At 38.0% G+C, this 24,801-nt stretch overlaps 1 protein-coding gene across 2 annotated transcripts in view; it reads right to left on the reverse strand.

Annotated features, from left to right (window-relative positions):
- Positions 1-2,941: 2,941 nt before the first annotated feature.
- The window catches only part of MOSMO (modulator of smoothened), a 62,605-nt gene continuing 40,745 nt past the window's right edge, over positions 2,942-24,801 (reverse strand). Inside the window, exons 2-4 of one of the 2 annotated variants that reach the window (XM_027126680.1) lie at positions 14,420-14,632; positions 5,170-5,202; positions 2,942-3,246 (exon numbers count right to left, since the gene is read on the reverse strand). In XM_027126680.1, coding sequence (XP_026982481.1) covers positions 3,104-3,246; positions 5,170-5,202; positions 14,420-14,632 — 389 coding nt within the window. In that variant the 3' untranslated portion in view covers positions 2,942-3,103. Of the gene's footprint in view, positions 3,247-5,169; positions 5,203-9,000; positions 9,800-14,419; positions 14,633-24,801 lie in introns of those variants that run through there. The other variant, XM_027126679.1, reaches the window with a different exon arrangement.

Raw genomic sequence — 24,801 nt, forward strand, 5'->3', positions numbered from 1 at the left:
TTTTTCTGTCTTTTGTAAAAGCCTAAGCTACCTGAAAGATTATAAAGTGACATGCCAAAGCACGGGATGTGAGGGATGTGTTTAATGTTAAGAGGAAAGTGGGAAGGTATAGAAAGATTCTTTCAGTTAAAGAGACAGAAACCCAGTTCAAACTGGCTTAAGGGAAAAAGGGAATTTATGTGATCAGATAAAAGAAAAATCCAGGGATAGTTCTGGCTTCAGGCATGGCTTGATCCAAAGGCTAAAATGTCAACAGAAATCTGTCTCCACTTCTCAGCTCCTTTCCTTCTGTGATGGCTTTATTCTTAGGTAGGCTCTTTAGGAGTGGTTGGTAAACTTGGGCCATCAGCACTAAGCTTTCCCCTCTATAGCTTTTAGCGCCCAAAGGAAGGAGAACAACTCTTTTCCAGCAGTTCCAGCAAAGTCCCAGGACATGCTCATTCTTGAACCAATCACTGTGACTCCAACTGGCCAGACCTGGTTTCTGCACCTAGTCCTGGAGCCAGAGGATGAAATCAGCCCCATGAAAAGAGCTGTTTTTGTTGTTTTATTTGTTTTGTTTTGTTTAACCAAAGAAGGGGACACTAGGCAAACAAGACTGAGGAAAGCCAAAGGGGAGAGAACAGTCCCCAGATAAACAGAGGTCAAGAAATCAGATCTGAAAAATCAGAGGGAGGAGGGACCTGCCCCGTGTTTGGTAGCAACAGTGGTGAGATGGCAAGACCTGAAAGGAAATGGGTCCTCGGTACATACAGGAAGAAAGTCCAGAGGCATAGGGGCTCACAGCTCATCAAAGGTTAGCATGCCTCAAGCGTGGGATTGGGTACTGTAGAACTACTGCACCATTCGGCCTGGAACAGTTGATGTTTCCGCAGCAATGGGTATAGGCAAATGACAAACGACCAGAGGGGACTTTCTAAAGTTTCAGCCATGGATCTGTGCACAACCCTAGGGTATCCCCAATGGCCAATAGATTTCCTACCAACAAGGAAGAAGGGATCTAGTTGATTTTTTAAAGTGCTACAGGGAGGATAGGAGATAGCTTCTTTGGGAAAATTTCCCTGGGTGCTCAATTCTCAAAAGGGTTCCGATAAAACCAATGGATAACATGGTATAATTCACCAGTCAAGGAAGTAAGTGCTATAAAATACCACTGAGCAATGATTGCAGAAATCTTGACAATGAGCAGGGAATGATGGCAGATTAAACACAACTTAATAACTTACATAATTTTTTTCTTTCAACAAAATATGTAATATTCACAAGTAGAGACTACTTTTTATGGTTGTTTGCATTCACATCCAGAAGAAGCAAACCATAGATTTAGCTGCTCATGTCTGAGCCAAGGAATCATGCAACTGGGACAAGCTATTTTTATTTCGTTTAGACTAGCCAAACTGGCAATGTGGGACAGCAGAAGCAGTCCTAGATTTGAAGTCAGGGAACCTAGGTTTGAAACCCAGATTCCCTAATAGAACTTTGGGTAAATTGCTCACCCTTCTGATCCTTAGTGTTTTCTAATCTATACAATACTATCTCCTACTTCATAGGAGGAGTATTAATTAAGATGACATATGGAAAAACACAACATGAATTTAATGTTAGTTTCTTTCTCTAAACTCTTATGAATGCCACTATTTGTTAACCACAGTTTTTCAAAAAATATGAATTGCCTTAATAGAGTACTTGATATGCTTCAGTTAGAGTGTCAGATTATTATGATATTTGGGAGGTTTCTGTCATCTAAGGGCTAAGTTCAGAGCAGCATTATTTGTAAGAGCAAAGACTTGGAAACAACTTAAATGTACAACAACAGGGGAAGAGAAATATATCTATATCTCTACAGTGTGTAATAGAGGTATCTATCTATACTATACAGCCATTAAAAATGAGGAAGATCTATATTTACTGACACTGAAAGATATTCATCATAAGTTAAAAAAGAAAGTAGTGGTAGTTATGTATAATATGATCTTGCTTTTGTTAAAACAACTGAACAGGACACACCCATCACACACACACACACACACACATATAAACACACCATACACACACATACACACTGTAAAGAAAGCAAAATGTCTGAAAGAATACCTAATAAACTGTCAACAGTGGTACTCTCTGGAAGGTGGATTGTGCGGGAGGGAACTTTTAATTTCCTATATTCATTAGAAAAAATTTACAGACAGGTGTTACTGTAAAAAAAAAATTCTTTTGTCCCACTTTAGGGTCATGTTAACTTCCTTCTCCATAGTAGCACTTAGGACAAGAGAAAAAGTTACTGAGACTTCCCTGGTGGCACTGTGGTTAAGAATCCGCCTGCCAATGCAGGACACAGGTTTGATCCCTGGGCTGGGAAGATTCCATGTGCCACGGAGCAACTAAGCCTGTGCGCCACAACTACTGAGCCTGTGCTCTAGAGCCTGCGCGCCGCAACTACTGAAGCCCGCACGCCTAGAGCCCGTGCTCCGCAACAAGAGAAGCCACCGCAATGAGAAGCCGGCGCACCTCAACGAAGAGTAGCCCCCGCTCACCGCAACTAGAGAAGGCCCCCAACACAGCCAAAAAAAAAAAAAAGTTACTAATGACCCAGAAAGCAGAAATGAGTTAAAGTATTTGAGTGGTGTGTGTGAGTGGGACTGCAACACACAAGTCCATTTTGCTCTAATTAATTAGCAAAATATGTAGAAGATGAGGTAGTAAAAAACTTTCTTAGATATGTGGATTATTTTTTTCCCCTAGAGTGGATAGTGGAAGGGGTTTTTTTTTGGGTGGTTCTTCAACTGCATTTGTATTTTGCCATAGAAAACAAAGCAATGTAAAAGAAAGGGTTTTTATTAAAGAAAATACTTGAATTGTCTTATACAACTAAATAAGTATTTAAACAACATGAAAAGAGTACCAGAGTCTATTTATTTATTTTACTGACTTGCCCCAAGAGATTTATTTTACTGACTTGCCCCAAGAGATAATAGAGATTGATTTAATGGTGACCAAACACATTGAAAGTATCTACTAAAATGCGCCATAAGATGGCCAGTTGGGGATAACCACATCTAAAATGAGATCAAATCCTTGAGTCTGTTCCTTTTAGCAGAAATAATTAAAACCATCTTGGCAGAACCAAGTCTCTGCAAAACATACCAAATGTATGGATGGCTTCAAGAGAACGGAGAACCCACAAGCTTGAAGAAGCCTCCAGAGTTCTCTTCAGGATCGACAGGGTACTTGCATCATCCTGGTCCTCTGTATAAGTATCAATATTAGAGCGCTGTGAGTTCAGTAGTAAAGGGTCTTGAGTCCAGAGAAATCCTAAGGAGGTCAGCAAGACTGGCATATTATACAGTCAAATACTTACCAGTAAAACAACCACACTTACTTATAAAGGCTGATGATCTATGCAAGCTTCTGCTTTCAGCAAAAACATTACTGAAACAATCCTGGAAGACAGGTGACTGGGCCTTTCACATCTCCAGGAAATATAGTTTCATAATTTTCCTTTATAACCTAGCCCCAAATTTAATCATGATAATTCATGTGTAAAGCACTGTGTCAGGTCTCTGGACTATGAGAAAGCCACATTCCTTGAGTTCAAGAGTTTATGATCTAGTTATAGAGAAGTGTTTAATAACATCAGCAGCTAACACTCGGAGGCTTACTTTGTACCAAGAACTTTCCACACTTTATCTCATTTAAACCAACAATAACCCTGTAAGGTAGGTACTATCAGGCCCGGTCTACAGATGAGAAAACCAAGGTGCACAGAGGTTAAGTGATTTATTAAGTGCTTTATTGTGGAACTGAGACTTGAATCCAGGCAGTCGATTCCCCTCTAGTAAGTTCTGTTACAGAGGAACAAGCAAAAGAGAAACAAAGCACAAAAAATTAGATTATTTCAAATAGAGGAGGGATTAAAGAAACTGCAAGGGGGAGGTCATACAGGCACAGCTAAGACAGAGAGCCAAGGCGTAGTAAAAGAATGGAGAATAGGCTGGTTTATCAGTAAAAAGCGAAAAGGGAGAATGATGGGAAATAAGGCTGAGGAGACAGCCTGAAGCCAGCTCGTTAAGGGTTTTCAGTATTATGCTAAAGAAGTTTGGATTTCATTCTGTAGACTGCTGGCGTGACAGGAACTCGAATAACGAAGTGAAAAGTTTCTTTTGTGTTAAGATTACTTTGGCAGAAATGATCTGGATGAATTGAAGTAGATGGAGATTAGTTGAAGAAAGATTCGTTTAAGTGGCTATAGAATTTGAACAACTGTCCTAGGCCAAAAACTGTCCAAGGCCTATTTGTCAAAGACATTCTTTTCTACATTGAGTGTCCTGAGACCTAGTTATGTGACTCTGGGAAAGTCCATAAGCCTTTGAGTCCTTGATTTCTTCATCTGGAAAATGGAAACACTGAACATGCTTTTAGATTTCATACAGCTCTGAAATTTTACAAGTCTTATGAAAAATTTCTTCTTGAAATTTAATCTTGGGTGGTCTTAGTCTTTGGAACTGGAGCTTCTTTGTAGAAACCTTAAATGTGATTCAAAATATCATCCCAGCATTTTTTTTTTCCTGCTGGGAAAAGAACCAAAATTCTAAAAAAATAATACAGCATTATGCTTTCTATCTTTAATACAATTTATAAATAACTACTTTTATTTTGTTGCTGGGTAACTGTGACCCAGAAGAGTTGACTTTGCATAAAAGGAACCCACAGTCCACTAGTCGTGGTGTTTTTCCTATAATCTTCTCATACAGTGGTTAGAAGGGAGTTGATGGAAGAGTAACTCAAAATAATTTTTTCACCCATGTTATTGTTTTTAAAGACAGTCTGTTGCCTTTTCCTACAGTATTACCAAAGAGAAGAAAAGTGTTTCCTTCCCCTCTCTTAGAAGTTCAGTATTTAGTCAACCATTACAATTTCCAGTGGACCTATTCATTAATGTTTATAGAAAAGAACTCTTCAAATACCTCTAATCTGTGTCATAAATCAGGGTGAGATTTGAATGGTGGAAAGGTAGGGTGACCAACTCATCCCTGTTTGCCTGGAACTTTCTCAGTTACAGCACTGAAAGTCTCATGTCCCAGAAGAGCCCTGTCTCAGGCAAACCAGGATGGTTGGTCACCCTAAGAAGATGACGTTAAGGTCCAGAAGCCAAGAACACCCAAATCCTACCTTGTCTTAAACTCCCAACTCCGCATGAGGCTCCTGCAGAGGCCATATAAAGGAGAAACAGCAGCAACGGGTAAGTATAGTGTTTCATTTGATTACTAGTTATTATTAGGCTAGGTCACTCCTGATACTCCTAGAGAGAGTTACAGTAAAGCTGTGATGGAGCACACGGATAAGTCTAGAGACCAAAGGGTTCTCTATTGCTCCTTCAACCCAAATTTTAAAATCTTACAAGCTAAGAGGACTTTGGCCTGAAATAAAGTAAAAACAGAAGAATGAAGCAAAGATGAAAGGGCTTAGGTCGATGTGCAAGGAAAAAAAGGAAAGAAAAATGAGAGCCTTGGCTCAGTACCTCTCTCCTGGTCCATGGAAACATGATGTAGAAGAGAGTGACACATGTGTGTGGTCTCTTATTGCTGAGTGCCTCTTCTTATTGGTAAACATAGCCTAATCCATGTTCTGGAACATTAATACATCTCCTCCCGAAGGGGGAGCTAGGAGTGAGAGTGGAAGAAGAGAGGGGAGACATTCCCCTGGCAAAATGCTAACAACAGAACTAAGCCAAGAGGCATGGAAGTGTCACTGTGTGAATATGTGAAACCTCTATAAGAAGTTCATTTCTGAAATAAATTTTTAAATTCAAAGCTTATTTCAAAGTAATAGAAGCCTTTTTAGTTTCTTTAGTAGACAATTTATTTTGATAAACTTGCTCAATAACAAAAATACAAGTGAAGAAAATTATGTTCATTTTATACAGTTTGTATTAACAATTTGTTTTGAAACTATTAATCGAAAAATGTTATAACCAATTAGAAAACAATTCTTAATAAAGTTGGGGTAATATACAGGCCTTGATGACAAACTTTAAAATCTCTTGAGGTGATATAACTAATAAGTCCTATGTAGGGAATCCAACCTACACAGGTCACTTTTTTCCTTCATATATTTTTATCTTTCAAAAATTAGTTCTGAAAGACAGCTTACTGTTTTGAATTGTGAATGTAAATTCAATATTTTAAAGAAGATCAAAGTGGGTTGCTAAAACAGTTACTACAATCAAAGTAACTGTGGCTAGTAGTCTTTTAATAAAGACAAAATAAATGCAACATGTTCCTCCCATGAAGCCCACGATGCAAAATAATAGCTAAGAGCAGTATATTCAAAGTTAGTTTCCAATACTTTTTCAGGGTCTTTCCTCTAAATCAATAGGTTGTATGTCACCAGGACTGTTCATTGTTTTACTTAAGAGATTAAACAGTGAATTCACAGAACATCAAGTGGGGATATCAAAGATTTAGGCAAAAGGGTAAAAACCAATGAAGTGTTTTGGTCATCTAGAACATTAAAAAGAAAAAAAAAAAAAAAGAGCCGTCCTTCAAAAACAAAACAAATGAAACGGAAAATAGGCTTATAAGAAGTAGAAGAGTCAGAAAAATTACATACACACATTAACAACATAGAACATGGATTACCTTTGGAAAGAATCATACTGAAATGTTTGCTTTTAATGAATTGAAGATTTTTCATGTTTACAGATGTTTAGGCATGTTCAATAGGAGCTTCCAAAACTTTCAAACTAATTAAGTCTTGTGCAAATAAAACCTATAAATATTTTTCAGCAGATTTTACAGTGATATTCTTAGGTATGAGAAGAATGCACACACTCTAAAAACAATGTAACAGACAAAAATTTGACAAATGATTGCACCATTAAACAGTGTTTTATATACAGTTTACAAGATATGATTTCCTGCTATAAATTAATACTGTACTATATAGTACTTATTATAGTGACCTTTTTAAATGCAACTGCTGACAGTTGTCTATCTTTTCACTTACAGGATTTATAGAATTTTATATGAATGAGTCCATTTCAATGTTTGGTCTGGAAGAGTACAAAGATTTGACTTCACATACTACTTGATGGGATGGTTTTAATCCTGGGTTAGAGTGCTGACTGGTTAGAGGGAGTTTTCCCCTATCAGCCCTTAGTGCACTGGACCTCCAAGACAATGATGAAATTAAAGACAATTTAATGGTTTGTGTAATAGATACAAATAAAACCTTAAATTCTGCAACCTTATATGCAATACCACTGTAAGTGAAAGACGTAAGCAGTGGGGAAATTCTTAGCAGCTGAGAAACTTTCTCTCCCCATGCTCATGATCCAGTTAAAAATATTTTGAGAAACTATTTACAATAAAATTCAACTTTTGGAAGAGAAAAGCTCTTGGTCATATCATAAGTTAATTTGAACCATACTTTGCTAACCCTTTATTTCAGTGGTATAATGGTGACAACCAAAGCTTTCCTTCAAAGTGATCCATTTGACTGAGGTCCAGTCAAATCGCAATGGGAACTGCCATCCCAAATGTCCACAGCACATGTCCAGTGGTATTCTTAGAACTGACTAGACATCGTAATACTTGGGGAAAATTAGTCTCCCTCAGGCATTTCCTAGAGGTTTCTTTGGACTCTGGGAAGGAAATGGGTGACATGCCCCCAGCACACTCAAGGAACTCACCCCAGTGGTGGTCTACCTCTTACCTGACTCCTGAGTGAGCTGAAACACTGGGGTTTTCTTCCACAATAAAATACTGCTGAATTAACAGTAAGATATATGAATGTCAAACAAGCCAGTGTGAAATACATCAGGCTCCTCCATTTCATACCTTGAATATCTGAGGAGGCAGCCCCATCTCTGAAGCAATCATTTAAAAAACAAAACAAAACAGTGCATTCATTTCAGTTTGTGTGAAACAAGGTACCCTAACTCTTCTGATAGGGACATTTCGGTTGCCGTTGCCATGAAAGACTCCATTGCCATGAAAAACCCTCCTGCCCCACATTTCAAACAGGAGATTATCTATTGTGTTCACCTGGAAAAACAACTAAGCATTGACATAAAGACATGGAGATGTGGAGAAGAGAAATACTATATTTTAAAACTATTTGTGGGCTCAAGGGTTAGCTGCAATGCTTCTTTCTGGAAGAAATGTAAAGCTGTGGGTCTAGTACAGCCCTTTAAAGTAAATGCAAAAATGTTAGCGTTTAGCAAACAAAGGCATATAGCATTTAAAGAAAATACTGTATTGCTCAGGTTTTTGGTAAAGGAGATTATTAATAATGCCTAGATGAAAAGAAACATAAATTTAATTTTTATGGCAGAGTGAAGTTAGTGTTATAAATAGCCAAAATATTGTAAATTGATATTACTAGTGAACTTTGTATTTATGTAAAGTTGTGTGCTTAAACATAGAAAATGCTTTACTAATGTAACAGAACGAGCCAGTAGAAAAAGAGAACCTCTGTACAACAGACAACAGTTGCCAATAATTTAAATAGTGTCAGATTCCCCAAATTATCAGGTTGACATGATCTTACCTTCTACTATCATAAACAAATAAATTAACCCTACAAAGAATTTTAGCTTAACTTAAAATTGCACCTAGAAGGGTATGGGATTATTTGTACCTATTACAAAAACCTGTTAAAATCAAGGGCTGCTACAAAGAATGAGGTAAACTGAAGACTCTCTCCACTATGCAGCCTTCAGATAAATGGCTTTTTTTCTATTGAGTTCTAGGTTTGCACACCACAGTGTTTTGCTAGCAAAGCATTCAGAGTTCTCTTCCAGGAACTGTTTGCATGTGTGTGTATATAAATTTACACACACACATACGCACACACACATATATACACACTGTATACTGCATCAGCAAAATATATATATTATATATATATTTATATAAATATAAGGAAAATTTCCCCCACCCAGCCCCCCGCCCCCCAACGACATGTTTCTTAGTGTTTGATTTTTTTTTTTTTTTTTTGTACACAGAGAATAGGGAATTTCAGAATTTTTACATACATTTTAGCAAACGAGTTTTGATCTATTGGCTTCTTGGTGCGGTAATGCAATGGCAATCCATTCTGGTGCCAAAGGCTCATACCATTACAAGGAAGCTGTGAACTCTAATTTCTTAGGAGGTGAGGCCAGCCCCACATGAACTTCTCTTGCATCCCTCTGGTCCGCCATGATTCATAAATACTTAGACTTATTTTTTCCTCCCTCAAATGAATCATTAGACGTTAAAAATGGAACCACAGAGTCACAAAGGGCCACATGCTTTTCAGTATAAAGCATTCTCCTTCACTAGGTTGCTATCACAGTGCAGACCTGACTGCCTGAATATGCTCAGGAGATTTAGTCAATATTGTCTGTATTTGGTTATGGAAAAGGCTCTCCTTATTTTTTGTTTTTAAATCCAAAGTGCATAGTGAGAACAAATCAAAGCATTTTTTTTTTCTTTTCAGCATCAGTTTCATCTAAGCATCTTCCTATGCGAGGACTACTCAGATGCCTTGCCTTTGTCCTCCCCACCCTCCAAAAATAAAAAAATAAAATAAAATTAAAAATAATAAGAGTCAAGCAATTCAGACATTCATCAGCCTGGTAAACAAACTTTGCCGGCAAATAGAAGTCCTACTATTGTAAAGAAAATTGATAAGACAAAAAGTACGTATGATGACCCAACTACTGTGTTGTTGGGTAATTTATATGGTTGACCTCCGACTTCATTGATGTAAAATCCTATTGGAAATATTAGGGCAGCCATACAGAAAAGGATCACTGTAAAACAAACCAGAACACAACATTAGTAACATGGTTTGGTGATTAAGAAAACAATGAAAATTTGGCACAAAGGAAGTTTATAAGAAGGGTTGTGGATTGATGACATGGTCAAATCTGTTACAATATGGATCACTTATCAAAAGATTTGTGTATACTACAGATCCCCAAAGCCTAACAATTAAATACAGTAAAAGCTAGCTTAGCCTTTTACATAGTTTTGAATATTAGCATTAAGGAAGGCCTCCAAACCTACTAAGTACTCGTATATACGATTCTTGACCATTTAAAGTAGTGACTAAGGGCTCTGGCTAGTGTCAGACAGGGGCTAAGTTCTGGCTCTACTACTTACTAATGGTGTAATCTTAGGCTTCTGAAATTCTGAAAATGGGTAAGTATATAGTACAAGGATAAACAAAACAATGTCAAGTCCTTCGCACAGTGAGTGACAGGTTGATAGTAAGTGCTGAATAAATGCTGTATATTATTATTGTCCTAGCATTATTTTGCCAATTCTCTGCTCTCTCAGTTGGTATTAACTATGAGGAATTGAGAAAAGGTGCATACAAATATAAATACTATTTATCTTACTCTGATTTAAAATCAGCTAGTGGAAAGAACCACAGGCTTCTGTGATGAGGAGCAAATTGTCAGACTGGTTATCTCTCATCACGGACAACGTTCCAAAAAAAAAAAATCTCCCAGGTTTCTGACTACAGAGTTTAAAGTGGGGGAGAGTGGGGAAATCTTCTGAATTTTGTATGCAAACACAATGAAATATATTATTTGCTAAAATGCTTCTAGAAAGATATCAGAAAACCCAGTGTCTGGGCAGAAGTAATTCCACAGTTGGCTGTTTTAGGAAACCGCGTGCTCCCCTGTGCTAACAAAGAAACACTCTTCTTAGGGAACACAAATTACCTATAGATAGGCTGGCGTTTCCAAGAAAATATTTTATGCTTTTTATTACTATTATTATTATTATTTTATGCTTTTTGAAAGCATGTTGGTCAAATGTTCATAGTCTTTCAAATTTCTTTGAAGGCAGAAACATTTCTTCAGTGTAATGTCATTCTATAGTCATTCCCAATATTAACTGAATGAGAAAACTTTTCTCAGTTAAACCCATCCCTAGCAATACTGACAGAGTCCTGGATAAATATACCAGCTGACACGTCCTAAATTATTTTTGTGTTACTCAATCTACAAAATTTAATAGGAGAGTCCTGAAAAAACCAGTTAGGAATATTTCCTGGAAGGAAGCTCCAGAAATGCTGTAAAACGTAACATTTTCTTAAGTAATACACTAGCTTAAGAAACACACCAGCACTCTCGTTTGCTTCGCACCATTTGGGTGGATTATTTTATATTAAGCAGACATAGAATCTGTTTCATTTTGGGCATATGACCACACCAAATAATGTTACATAAGCAGATTTAAATTCTTTTGGATACCTACTACAGAACAAATGAAAAATTCAGGTATTCAGTATTAGATCTTTTGGCCTTTCTGTTGTATAGTTAGCAATAAATAACTTTATTACTGCTGCCAGTGCCCCCTGATCTGTGGTATCTGTCACCAGTCTCTAATGGTGCTTATGCCTTAATACGGTTTGGTAAGTAAAATGAAACCACAATTAGACAATCTAATAAAAACAATGGGAAAACATTATTGCCTTAAAAACAATTTGTTCTTTAATGTGGATTAATCTCTAACCTCAAGAAACACTAAAATAATTTAGAAGTCCTTAAAAGATATGCAGATATTACTGTTGTTCATTCTGTTAATTGATGTGCCAACTTAATTCCTATCCTTTCCTATTTTCTACTGTAAAATAAAAATCTATCTTTTATAAAGGAGTAATCATTTAATGACTATATTTAAGGCAGGGTTTAATATTTTACAAGTGTTAAATATTTTCCAAATTGGTTAGGAAAAGCTTAATCAAATTTTAAGGAAGCAATGAACTCCTATCTAATTCTCCTATCTAATTCTATCTAATTCTCCTATCCTAATTCTATCCAATATTTGTTTTTAATCCAAGGAATCTAGTTCTCTACGCTGGGGAGATTTAATGTTGGTGGGTGAGGTTTTTTTGTTTTTGTTTTCCTGTTTTTTGTGGGGTTTTTTTAGCTATTGAGACTTGTGAAGTTACTTTAGATCTTAAAATACTGTTAATGCTGAAAATACGTATCAACTTTTGACAATTAAGTTCTGGGTCCTAAATAAGTCTGTAAAGACATAACTTCATATCCTGTAGAGCATAGATTTCTTGGTGGTGGAAGTCAATCAGGTGTACTGGTAGACAAGTAAATTACGGTGGCAAAAGCAAGGACAAGGGTCAGACTTGAAGAAAAAGGCACAGCTTTGTCACCCTTGCCCCCATAGGTGAGCCCCCTCATGTGTGGCTCTCCTTTGAACATTTCCACTGTGTAAATCCATCAGAAAATGTTAGCTTATATTCTTACCAAACTATAGCTTAACTGGAATAGAAGTGCATAAAATAGAGATGAAGTACATTTTCAAAGACTGAATGGAAACACTAGGGGGAGCCCAATCCCTCTTATGACTACCACCCCAGTAAACTAGCTCTAGGAATGTAGCTCTATGCTTCCTTAGATGACATCAACACCAAGATATATTGCTGAACGAAAAAACCAAGATACAGAATAGTATAAATAGAATAAATATGTATTTATAGAACACTCACACATATACATATATGTTTCTATGCATAGAACACCACTGGTAGGAAACCCCAGAAACTGGTGAGAATGGCTGCTTCCAGGAAAGGAGTATCAGACGACTGGGTGACAGGGCCACAAATGAGATTTACTTTTCACTTGGTGACCCTTTCATAGGCTTTGAATTATGTATCATGCACATATTATTTTAAAAAGTTAAATTATTTAAAATGGAAAATAAAGGAAAAACATTCTGCATTTCAAGGTAGCTATATATTAAATATGTACTTAAATATTTTCTCTTGAAGAGGAACGAAAAACAAGATAATCAAAGTTCTTTCCCTTTATTGGGTTATAAGAACCAATGGCTCATGTGAGCACCTTAATGCTTTTCTCTGACTCATATTACTTTGCTAAATAATATTTCAGATTTTTGGTATTCAGAGCACATGCACTCCCAAATTTCAACTAAATCCAGAAACTAAATCCTTCTTCTTTGATTTTATTTTACTCCTAAAGAGTGAATTCTAAAGAGTGGATAAGTAACTATATCTGTGAGTAAAGATTCTCTTTAAATTCCCCATCAATACCCTTTAATTTAGTAGCTCTGTCTCTATAACTGCCTCTAGACCCTACTATTTAGAAAAGAACTGTCTCAGGAGGTCTGTTTGACCTCAAAAAAGATCAACTTTTTTCACATTTCTTAACAAAGATGGAGAAGCCTTTTTATGTCAACTGCAACTTGATCTAAATTTTAAAATTAAGGGAGAAATACATACAAAAATAAAACAACAGATCCAGAAACATATACATTCTCTAAAGAGAGTTTCACAGAGAGATAGGGAGAAACAGAGACTCATGAACTAATATCCCTATCCTATGATCTTTAAGAATAAATTGAGTTTTAACATTAATAGGGATTATGCCTTAGCCCTGTAATACAAGTTCTACATGACAATATCAGGTGAAAGTAAGCTGTGTTATAATATTCATTTTTTAAAAACTTAAGAAAACCTGAGATGATTATAAGACACTGAATTAGAAATTAAATCCCATAGTATTTGGCATAGGGATAGTTATCCTGTTCTTTAGAGCAGGGTTTCTCAACAGGGCCCTATTGCCATTTGGGCCCAGATTAGTCTTTGCTGTGGAGGGCTGTTCTGTGCATTTGCACACTGTTCAGCAGCATCCCTGGACTCTACTCACTACATGCCAAGAGCATCCCCTTAGTTGGGACAATCAAAAATGTTTCCAGACTTTGACAAATGTTCCCTGGGGGACAAACCTGCTTTAGAAAGAAGCAAGCAGAATTACAGAAATCTTCCCTTTGAGCATTTTTGTTGCTTTTAGCTTGGGAAAAGCCTGCGTTGTGCTCTGAAATTAAACCAGTTTTGCAAAGTACATGAGAATGTGTAATATATAAGTATTATCACACCCTTGGGCATAGCTTAAATGGCATCAGAGATGTTGAGAAACGATTATTAAATAACCAAATGTGTTGATTTTTCAATGGTCACACCACAACTTATGGTAGAAACTCAAATCAATGATATTAAAAAGCAAATCACCACCTTAAACTAATTTGTATTTCTGTATATTTTCTTCTAGATTTATCTTTATTTGACAGACGATACCAATACCTTTAAGAAGAGGAAGACTCAGGTTAGTGGTAGCTCTGAGTCACAGACCTGGAACACTTAGGTCACAATGTGAGCAAAAATAAAATTCATTAAAATAGCACGTTATACAAAGCAATTAAGGTTTGGATGTCCTGGTCTTATGGTGAGAATTCGGAAGAGCTGATGGGACCGCGTAGAGTCTATCTGATGGCCGTACGCAAGTGGTGCCCTTTGATGATTAGAGAGTCCTTATTACTGAGTCTTGATTCCAGGGTGAGTGCCTTCTAGACAAATTTAGTTAGCACAGGTTACTTACTTCCAGTGAATGCTATCCATCGAGCATATTTTGTGGCTTCTCTTCGCCAGTGGGAAGCCACCAGCAAACCACATGTGACAGTCAATGAAATGATTCCCATGATGATAAAAAACAGTGTGGTGACCCACTCTGGGGGAAGCCGAGGTGGGATGCATGTCCGGTCTCGTCCATGGATTGTTTGACACTGTCGCACAAGGCCCACAGTGAGCGCTCCTGGAGAGATGCAAAACGTGGGAGTATTTTAGTGGGTTTGGCACACCCAGGGAATTGTCCCTACCAACACCCCTTTAGTCCTTTTCTCTCTGAGTGGGTCATTCAAGCACTGAATTCCAGAGTCCTATTCTTCAGCATCCTGCTGTAGTCCACTATGTAGTAATACTTTGTTTAAGGTACAAAGTGAACTTAAAAAAAAAAAAAAACCTCACAAGTCATAGAAGAAAATTCGTTCAGTCATTTATTAAATACTTTTCTGCGTACCTGTGTCTGGCACTGTTCTAGGCTCCAGGAAAATAACAGTGAACAAGAGAGATGAGGTTCCCGCTCTTGCTGAGATTACCATATTAGCAAAAAGAATTGGAACTTTTCTATTCCCAGATCCAAGACTCAAACGTATATGATTTTATTTTGGCTGAGGAGAAACACACGTTTTAAAAATTTGAAGGCAAACTTGAAATATGTCTAAGTGTAATACATAAATAAAATTAAATAATGGATTAAATACTGGAACTAATATTATTTTATTAAACTTAAAAGGTCTAAGAAAATTACAATATAAGTACTTTTCCACTAAATTCAAGAAAATGCTGGAAAAGCTAGTAGGTTCACCCCATTTGGTAAGTCAACAATTTTTGTACAATGTACAAGTACTCACAGTGCCAAATCATTACTAGTATGCTTCAGCAGAAAAGCATAAAGGCATCGGTGCTAATTTTTAAAGTGCCCCCTCTTCCATTTAAATAAATGAAAGTGGTTTTTGTAAAACATCAAGTGCTATTTTTAAACAAACATGTTCTCATGTCAAACCCAAGGAACCTCTCTATCAAATTTGGGGTGAATTAATTTACAGAGACCTAGATAAGGAAGATGAAAGAATTATTATTTTATCCTTTTCCCCAGTAAGAAGAACAATTAAAATGTCACTTTTGAGTAAAAGTTGCTTGCTTCCCCCTTTAAGGGCAACTGCAAATGGGAAAACAGCTGCCAGAAATACAAGAAAAGAAATTTCTGGAGCCACTGAAAACAACAGATTTCTGCATCTTTTATTGGTCTTATTTTCTCATTATGAACAACAACAACAACTACAACAAAAAGACATTAACCTCAAAAATCATAGCACCTGCCATGAACAAGTGCCTTTTTTGAGGACAGTCAGTAAAATTCCCAGAGGCATTTTGGGAAGCTGCCCTTGGTGGGAGAAGACAGACCAGGGCTGAACCTGTACATACAGATGTATATGTGGGTAGGTGGGGCTGTTGGAGGGAGGGGGTTTTCCTGCAACATGCCTTTGCCATTCGTACATTTGTAGAAATAAGCAATGTATTCAAAGAAAATGAAGAGAAAAATCAGTTCTGCTCTCAGAATTGAGTTGTGGTCTTTTTTCCTCTAATGCTAACTCTGACTATAACTTTTCAAAAGAGTGGAAGACGATAACGCAAACAAGTTGTACATTTTTCTCTCAAATAATCTAATAATTAGGCCCTTCTTGTGATCTCCGCATAGGTGCAAACAGCATTATAATTACAGGATCATCGCCAGCAAGATGGAGGCAGATGAGGGGCGGGAGACGGATAGAAAGTGAGCAAACTGTCACAGTAAGTAATGCCACCCTATCCCTCCTCCAAGCTGCTGTTTGGAGTGGAGTGATTCCACAGGCCAGAGAAGTAAATCAGTTCAAAGTTTTTGACAGTTACTAACATTTTTAGTATCATGGTCATTGCTTGAAACCAGAAAAGGGACGACAATAGGGGTGAGTAGGTACCAGGGAGTTGCATAACTGTTCTTAAAATGAAACATTAAAAAGTTTCCTTGAAAAGAAAACTTGAGGGAGAGGGCGTGTCTTATTATGATAAGGCATTTTATGGTAATTTTGGAAATAAAGAAGGCATTCACAGCAGTGCTCAAGCTCTTCTAACAGGAAACCACTCCTGATCACTCAGCAAAAATCTTCTAACAAATTACCCTCTGTAGTCACTATCTCATTTATAAAAGCTATCAGTACAGTGAGAATAGACAACAGGCAATGAAAGACCCTCTGGCAAAATTCAATATTATGGATTCTGATTATAGTAACAATTCTCTTCACAAATTTAAAATACAAAGAAACTTTCATTGGTAACTCTATAAATAGCTAGTGGACTGAGATTTACTTTTTTTTTTTTTTTTAATAAATTTATTTATTTATTTTTGGCTGCGTTGGGTCTTCGTTGCTGCACGCAGGCTTTCTCTAGTTGCGGAGAGCCGGGGCTACTCTTTGTTGCGGTGCGCGGGCTTCTCATTGCGGTGGCTCCTCTTGTTGTGGAGCACGGGCTCTAGGCGCGTGGGCTCAGTAGTTGTGGCTCTCGGGCTCTAGAGCACAGGCTCAGTAGTTGTGGCGCATGGGCTTAGTTGCTCCGTGGCATGTGGGATCTTCCAGGACCAGGGCTCGAACCCGTGTCCCCTGCACTGGCAGGTGGATTCTTAACTACTGCGCCACCAGGGAAGCCCTGAGATTTACATTTGAGAATTATTTTTTGCTGGCAAATATTTGAAGTTGTAGGTTCAATAAACCATAACTAAAACATTTCTCTTTCAAAATATTTTGAGTATCCTTATGTTGCCTCGTTTACTTTCCATTTATGGACATGGCAAGGAGGGCTCAAATTTAACTTCCTGTGCCTATAGGTTGTAAAGCTTTCTGAGTAGGATTGCTTTTTCCTCCTCTCCTGGCTGGCACACCACACCAAGTGAATACAAAGAGAACAAGTAAGAAAATGAAAATTATACCTATACTTTCTACAAATCAATGGAAATAACCTGACGGATGTTCCGCCGTAAAAGAAGAGTTATGCGTCTGTATTTACGAAAGTCCTTATCACCACAAATCAAGACCAAATATTCAACAGCTACATTCTGGAAGAAAAGAAAGCTAATGCTAACTAACAAGAAGGTGTACTGTATATAAGCAAATCAATTCATAAATATTTTATTGAGTCTCTTATGTGCTCACATTTTTGTAGTGGTCTGAGATTACAAAACTAATACTGTCACACTTTCAGTGAAAATAGAGTTTTCTTAAATTATGCAAAGGCTAGTGCAAACAGTGGTTGGTCAACATTGTCACTAAAATTCATTTTCTTAAGATTCTACGGCAATATAATTTATATCACAGTTACATATTTTCCATAAGCTGTCTGGGTGTAGGGATCTGCAAGGGTAACTGTGCTGCTACCATTGAATCTTGTAAATTCAGGTAACTGTTAGTACCCAAACTTTCACCAGGTCTTTAAACTTCATCTTTTGCCTCAAAGAATTATCTCCTCCCTGTAGATTCAAACCCATCACTCACATTGACTAGCCAAGATCTTTTACATCCTCCAAATTCTCTGAACACATTTAGACTGTATCACATAATCGTGCACTTGATTTTAAGGTAACTTCTTTTAACCCCAAACAGAAAATGAGCTTTTCAGGAGGGAACTGAACCTTCTGCTTCATTGGAAACCCTTAGAATGGCCTGCAGCAGTGGGCACAAAGCACGAATTAATAAACATTTGGTGAACTTAAATAAATTAAAAACAAGCTAAATTTAAAAATTATGCTGCATTAACTAGGTTCTCCTATAGAACTGTCTCAGTTTGATTTGTTGAAGCACACTAAATTAAGCATAAATTCAGCCATTCACTAATTTTTGTTTTATCCAACAGGTCTTTTGCCTCCTGAAGGGGCCTGTAATTCCATTTTCCAAATAGCCAATCCATCTTTACCCTGCAGCTGTTTCCTAGGTAACCAGTCTAGCCAAATAAAAACTTGCACACAATAGGAAAAAGGAAAACCAACTAGGAACTATAGCATCCCACATGCCTCTTAGTATCTCACCTGTGTTATCAAAACACAGAAAAGGAAGTCATAATGAATCTTACCCTGTTAAGTGGAGAATCTTAACTAAAGAGGCTTTTGACACCCATCATCTATAGATCCAGACACTGCTGAAATGATTTAACACAGTCTGAGCATGTCTGTTGCCACAATGAGGATGATTACAAGGCATGTCATCACTACATGTAAAAGCTGTGTCACCGAAAATTTGAAACACAGTAATTGTAAATCAGAAAGGCACACATTCCCACCAATCTGTCAGAGCAAATCATATGCAGTAACTGCTCACTAAACTGACTACGGAGAGGGTTTTCCAAGATAGGGCTGAATTTGAACAAAATTGTGAAGTTAACATTTGCTATTGCCCTCTCCCATCTCTCCCTTGAGTTCTCTTCCTACTCATGTTCTCTTCCTCTCAGGGGGCCCTCTTCGTTAGCTGTAGGTATTGTGAACGGGCCCACCCAATCCCTACAACTGATGTGGATTTCTTACTCTACTTTCTCCCTGGGGATATAAAAATCTAATCTTGGCAAGCTATCCTACTGGTAACACAAACCAAACACGTTACCACAAAAGTCTTAGTGACTGATAAAGGCTTAACATATTGCCCTTTCCAAGAGCACCTGTAGTTAAGTAAGGGACAATATTCCAACTTAACTGAAATTACAGAGTTTCATGTTTCAGTGACAGGTTGGCTGAGGAAATTTAGGAGAACCTGGAGGCAGGTGAGAAGGGGCCTGGTAGGGGGCCCCAATGTAGGCAGTGACACATACCTTCCGGTGTAAGTCATACCCTGGCAGCTCATACTTTAAATGAGTAGAAGCACAAGCACAGAAAATAATAGTCTATAGGTAACTTAAAAACTTCACATATTTAATTTTTTTCCTCCAGAAACACTGCTAGTGATGATTATTTTTTATCAGCTGTGATTTCTGGGTTCTACCTTAAGATGCGGGTGCTTATAAATAGTGAACTGGCCAAAAAGAGTCAACACGTAAAACAAGGAAACTTAATGAACCATACATAGGCAATGTCTGAAAACCCGAGTAACATAATAGGTTTATTAGGTCAGTCACTAGTGTCCACTATAGTAACAGTGTCCATTCCTGTTACTTTCACCTGTTCTTATACCTCCCTGGCACTTGCCCCTATTTTCTGCCCATCCATCACTTTCCTATTGTCTTCACTTCTTTCCTTATCCAGCCTAGAGTCCTTGATCCATCATATTACCACCTAACTTCTATCCTTTCACTGCACCCACCTGGCAAAAACCATAACCCTGATTCAACATAGGTTTTGCCCCTCCTGCACTTACCTCCAGTATGCTGAATGCTGATGAAGAAAATCGTATCTCAGAGCAGAGGTGTGCCACTATAAATTCCTAAGTTTCTATCTCATGACCATCACCACTACCCAGAAACTAATTAGATTTTCCTAATTCAGCGCTTCCCCATTCTCTACTGTGACCATTCCAAGTCTGCCGCACTCTCCCTCAATATGAGAGCCATTCACCACCCCTATCACTTAAGTAGGTGCCTGTGTCTGTTACTTTTCAGAAAAGATAGAGGCCATCAGACAGCAACCCCTCAACTGTCCACCATCAAAACTTATGAATTTATCTGCACACACTTGTTCTTTCATCCTATTGATCTTTCTCCCTTTGTTTTGGATCCCATTCCCTCTCACTTTCTTTGGGAGCTTGCCCAACTTATTATTTTCTTTCTCTTCTGGATTGCAAAATTGTTTGAATAAGCTTAATTCTTCCCTATTTTTTTTTCAACTGTTTATTTTTTATTTTATTTTTTGGCCGCACCGCGCAGCGTGTGGGATCCTAGCTCCCTGACCAGGGATAAAACCTGTGCCCCCTGCATTAGATGTGCGGAGTCTTAACCACTGGATTGACAGGGAAGTCCCCTAAGTCTCCCTTATCATAAAACAAAACTATCCCATCACGTCAAGCCATCCTCTGGTATCGACATGTTTGTGTTTCTGTCCGCTCCGCCTAGTATCCTTTGTCCCCTACCCTGTCAAGAGTCCCTGTCCCCACTTCCCAGAGTCTTGTTCACTCTTTAATCTACTGCAGCTTGGCTTTTACCCCAACCGCCCCACTGACACAGCTCTTGCCAGGCTCACTCATTCCATACTGCTGACTCTAATGGGCATTTCTAAGTCCTTTCCTTAATATTTTAGCAGCATCTGATACAGCTTCTTCAAACACATTTCCTTTCATTTTGGTGACTCCATGTTCTATTTATTTTCCTCATGCCCCTTTAGTTTTTCTTTCTCTGTCTTTTTTCACAGACACCTTTTTCTCTGCCATGTGTTAAAATTTGGCATTCTTTAGGGGTCTTTGTTGGATCTGGTTTTTCTTCTACACACTCTCTCTCCTCTAAGTCCAAATGTCCTACAAAGGTCTGGATGATATTGCTTTTTTTCCTTTTTTTACATTTGATGCTCAAATTCTTAAATTAACTCTTCAGTCATCTCTAACACACACACACACCCCAGGCCTTCGTATATGCTGTTCCCTCTGCCTAAACTACTCTTCCAAACTTCTTCTCCTGGTTTCTACGTATGATTCAAAACTCCAGTCACAGCTTAGAAGTCACTTCTGGGAAGTCTTCCTCGACAAGCTTACGTTCCCATTCTGGGCTGACTGCTCCTCTATGCTTCCATGGCCCCGTTCAAAGCATCATGACTGTCTCTCTGTTGAACTAGAGGGGGTCGTGAGAAATCCCAAATCTGTAGCCAGTAGGTCAGAAGTGCCCCGCCCCCCCGAACTTGTGGCAGTGTCTGAATTAGAGGCAATCTTGTGGAGGACAGAGCCCTTAATTTGTGGGATCTCTGCTAACTCTAGGTGGCTAGTGTCAGAATTGAAGTGTATAACAGTGTACTCAGTTGGAGTTAGAATATATACATTTATACAAAAACTTGTACATGAATGTTCATAGCATTATTCATAATAGCAAGAAAAGGGGAAACAACCCAAATGGCCATCAACCGATAAACAAAATCCATACAATAGAATATTATTCAGAAAAAATTTTTAAAGTACTGATACAAGCTGCAATATGGATGAACCCTATGTTAAGTGAAAAAGGCCAGACACAAAAGGCTACGTATTGTATTATTCCATTTATATGAAATATACAGAATAGGTAAATCCACAGAGGCAGAGACATCAGTGGATGCCAGGGGATGCGGGAGGAGGAATTAGGAAGTTTGGGGTTTCTTTTTCCTGGGGTGATGCAAATACTCTGGAATTAGATATTGGCGATGGCCACATACCACTGTGAATATACTAAAAATCACTGAACTGTACAGTTTAAAATGGTGGATTTTATCTCAAACGAAACCCAACAGCTTAGGTTTACCAACTTAATTTCAACAGTGTATCAAAATTTTTGCCCCAATATCCCTCTATTCCCTCCCTTTCTTTTGTAAAATTACATCTTTATACATTATAAGCCCATCAACACACTTTTATAATTACTGCTTTATTTTAAAGAGAAAAGAATTATTAGCAAAAAGATATTTATACTGACTTTTTAAACATCTTTATTGGAGTATAATTGCTTTACAGTGGTGTGTTAGTTTCTGCTGTATAACAAAGTGAATCAGCTATACGTATACATACATCCCCATAGCTCCTCCCTCTTGCGTCTCCCTCCCACCCTCCCTATCCTACCCCTCTAGGTGGACACAAAGCACCCAGCTGATCTCCCTGTGCTATGTGGCTGCTTCCCACTAGCCATCTATTTTACTTTTGGTAGTGTATATATGTCCATGCCACTCTCTCACTTCGTCCCAACTTACCCTTCCCCCTCCCCATGTCCTTAAGTCCATTCTCTATGTCTGCGTCTTTACTCCTGTCCTGCCCTTACGTTCTTCAGAACCTTTTTTTTTTTTTTAGATTCCACATACATGTGTTAACATACAGTATTTGTTCTTCTCTTTCTGACTCACTTCACTCTGTATGACAGTCTCTAGGTCCAGCTATCTCACTACAAATAACTCAATTTCCTTTCTTTTTATGGCTGAGTAATATTCCATTGTATATATGTGCCACATCTTCTTTATCCATTCATCTGCCAGTGGACACTTAGGTTGCTTCCATGTCCTGGCTATTGTAAATGGAGCTTCAATGAACATTGTGGTACATGACTCTTTTTGAATTATGGTTTTCTCAGGGTATATGCCCAGTAGTGGGACTGCTGGGTCATATGGTAGTTCTATTTTTAGTTTTTTGAGGAACCTCCATACTGTTCTCCATAGTGGCTGTATCAATTTACATTCCCACCAACAGTGCAAGAGGGTTCCCTTTTCTCCACACCCTCTCCAGGATTTATTGTTTATAGATTTTTTGATGATGGCCATTCTGACCGGTGTGAGGTGATACCTCATTGTAGTCTTTTTTTTTCTTTTTTTTTTTGTGGTACGTGGGCCTCTCACTGTTGTGGCCTCTCCCATTGTGGAGCACAGGCTCCAGACGCGCAGGCTCAGCGGCCATAGCTCACGGGCCCAGCCACCCCGCGGCATGTGGGATCTTCCCGGACCGGGGCACGAACCTGTGTCCCCTGCATCAGCAGGCGGACTCTCAACCACTGCACCACCAGGGAAGCCCCCTCATTGTAGTTTCAATTTGCATTTCTCTAATGATTAGTGATGTTGAGCATCCTTTCATGTATTTGCTGACAATCTCTATATCGTTTTTGGAGAAATGTCTATTTAGGTCTTCTGCCCATTTTTGGATTGGGTTTTTTGATACTGAGCTGCATGAGCTGCTTGTACATTTTGGAGATTAATCCTTTGTCACTTGCTTCATTTGCAAATATTTTCTCGCATTCTGAGGGTTGTCTTTTCATCTTGGTTATGGTTTCCTTTGCTGTGCGAAAGCTTTTAAGTTTCATTAGGCCCCATTTGTTTTTGTTTTTATTTCCATTTCTCTAGGAGGTGGGTCAAAAAGGATCTTGCTGTGATTTATGTCATAGAGTGTTCTGCCTACGTTTTCCTCTGAGAGTTTTATAGTGTCTGAACTTACATTTAGGTCTTTAACCCATTTTGAGTTTATTTTTGTGTATGGTGTTAGGGAGTGTTCTAATTTCATTCTTTTACATGTAGCTGTCCAGTTTTCCCAGCACCATTTATTGAAGAGGCTGTCTTTTCTCCATTGTATATTCTTACCTCCTTTATCAAAGATAAGGTGACCATATGTGCAGGGGTTTATCTCTGGGCTTTCTATCCTGTTCCATTGATCAATATTTCTGTTTTTGTGCCAGTACCATACTGTCTTGACTACTTGCTTTGTAGTATAGCCTGAAGTCAGGGAGTCTGATTCCTCCAGCTCTGTTTTTCTTTCTCAGGATTGCTTTGGCTATTTGGGGTCTTCTGTGTTTCCATACAAATAGTGAAATTTTTTGTTCTAGTTCTGTGAAAAATGCCATTGGTAGTTTGATAGGGATTGCATTGAATCTGTAGATTGCTTTGGGTCGTAGAGTCATTTTCACAATGTTGATTCTTCCAATCCAAGAACATGGTATACCTTTCCATCTGTTTGTATCACCTTTAATTTCTTTCATCAGTGTCTTATAGTTTTCTGCATACAGGTCTTTTATGTCCTTAGGTAGGTTTATTCCTAGGCATTTTATTCTTTTTGTTGCAATGGTAAATGGGAGTGTTTCCTTAATTTCTCTTTCAGATTTTTCATCATTAGTGTATAGGAATGCAAGAGATTTCTGTGCATTTTGTATCCTGCTACTTTACCAAATTCATTGATTAGCTCTAGTAGTTTTCTGGTAGCATCTTTAGGATTCTCTATGTATAGTATCATGGCATCTGCAAACAGTGACACTTTTATGTCTTGTTTTCTGATTTGGATTCCTTTTATTTCTTTTTCTTCTCTGACTGCTGTGGCTAAAACTTCCAAAACTATGTTGAATAAGAGTGGTGAGAGTGGGCAACCTTGTCTTGCTCCTGATCTTCGTGGAAATGATTTCAGTTTTTTCACCATAGAGAACGATATTGGCTGTGGGTTTGTCATATATGGCCTTTCTTATGTTGAGGTAAGTTCCCTCTATGCCTACTTTCTGCAGGGTTTTTATCATAAATGGGTGTTGAATTTTGTTGAAAGTTTTCTCTGAATCTATTGAGATGATCATGGGTTTTCTCCTTCAGTTTGTTAATGTGGTTTATCACACTGATTGATTTGCGTATACTGAAGAATCCTCGCATTCCTGGGATAAACCCCACTTGATCATGGTGTATGATCCTTTTAATGCACTGTTGGACTCTGTTTGCTAGTATTTTGT

The sequence above is a fragment of the Aethalodelphis obliquidens genome, unplaced genomic scaffold, assembly GCF_003676395.1.
Source record: "Aethalodelphis obliquidens isolate GAN/ISIS:26980383/991018 unplaced genomic scaffold, ASM367639v1 scaffold30, whole genome shotgun sequence".
In the NCBI taxonomy this organism is placed as follows: domain Eukaryota; kingdom Metazoa; phylum Chordata; class Mammalia; order Artiodactyla; family Delphinidae; genus Aethalodelphis; species Aethalodelphis obliquidens.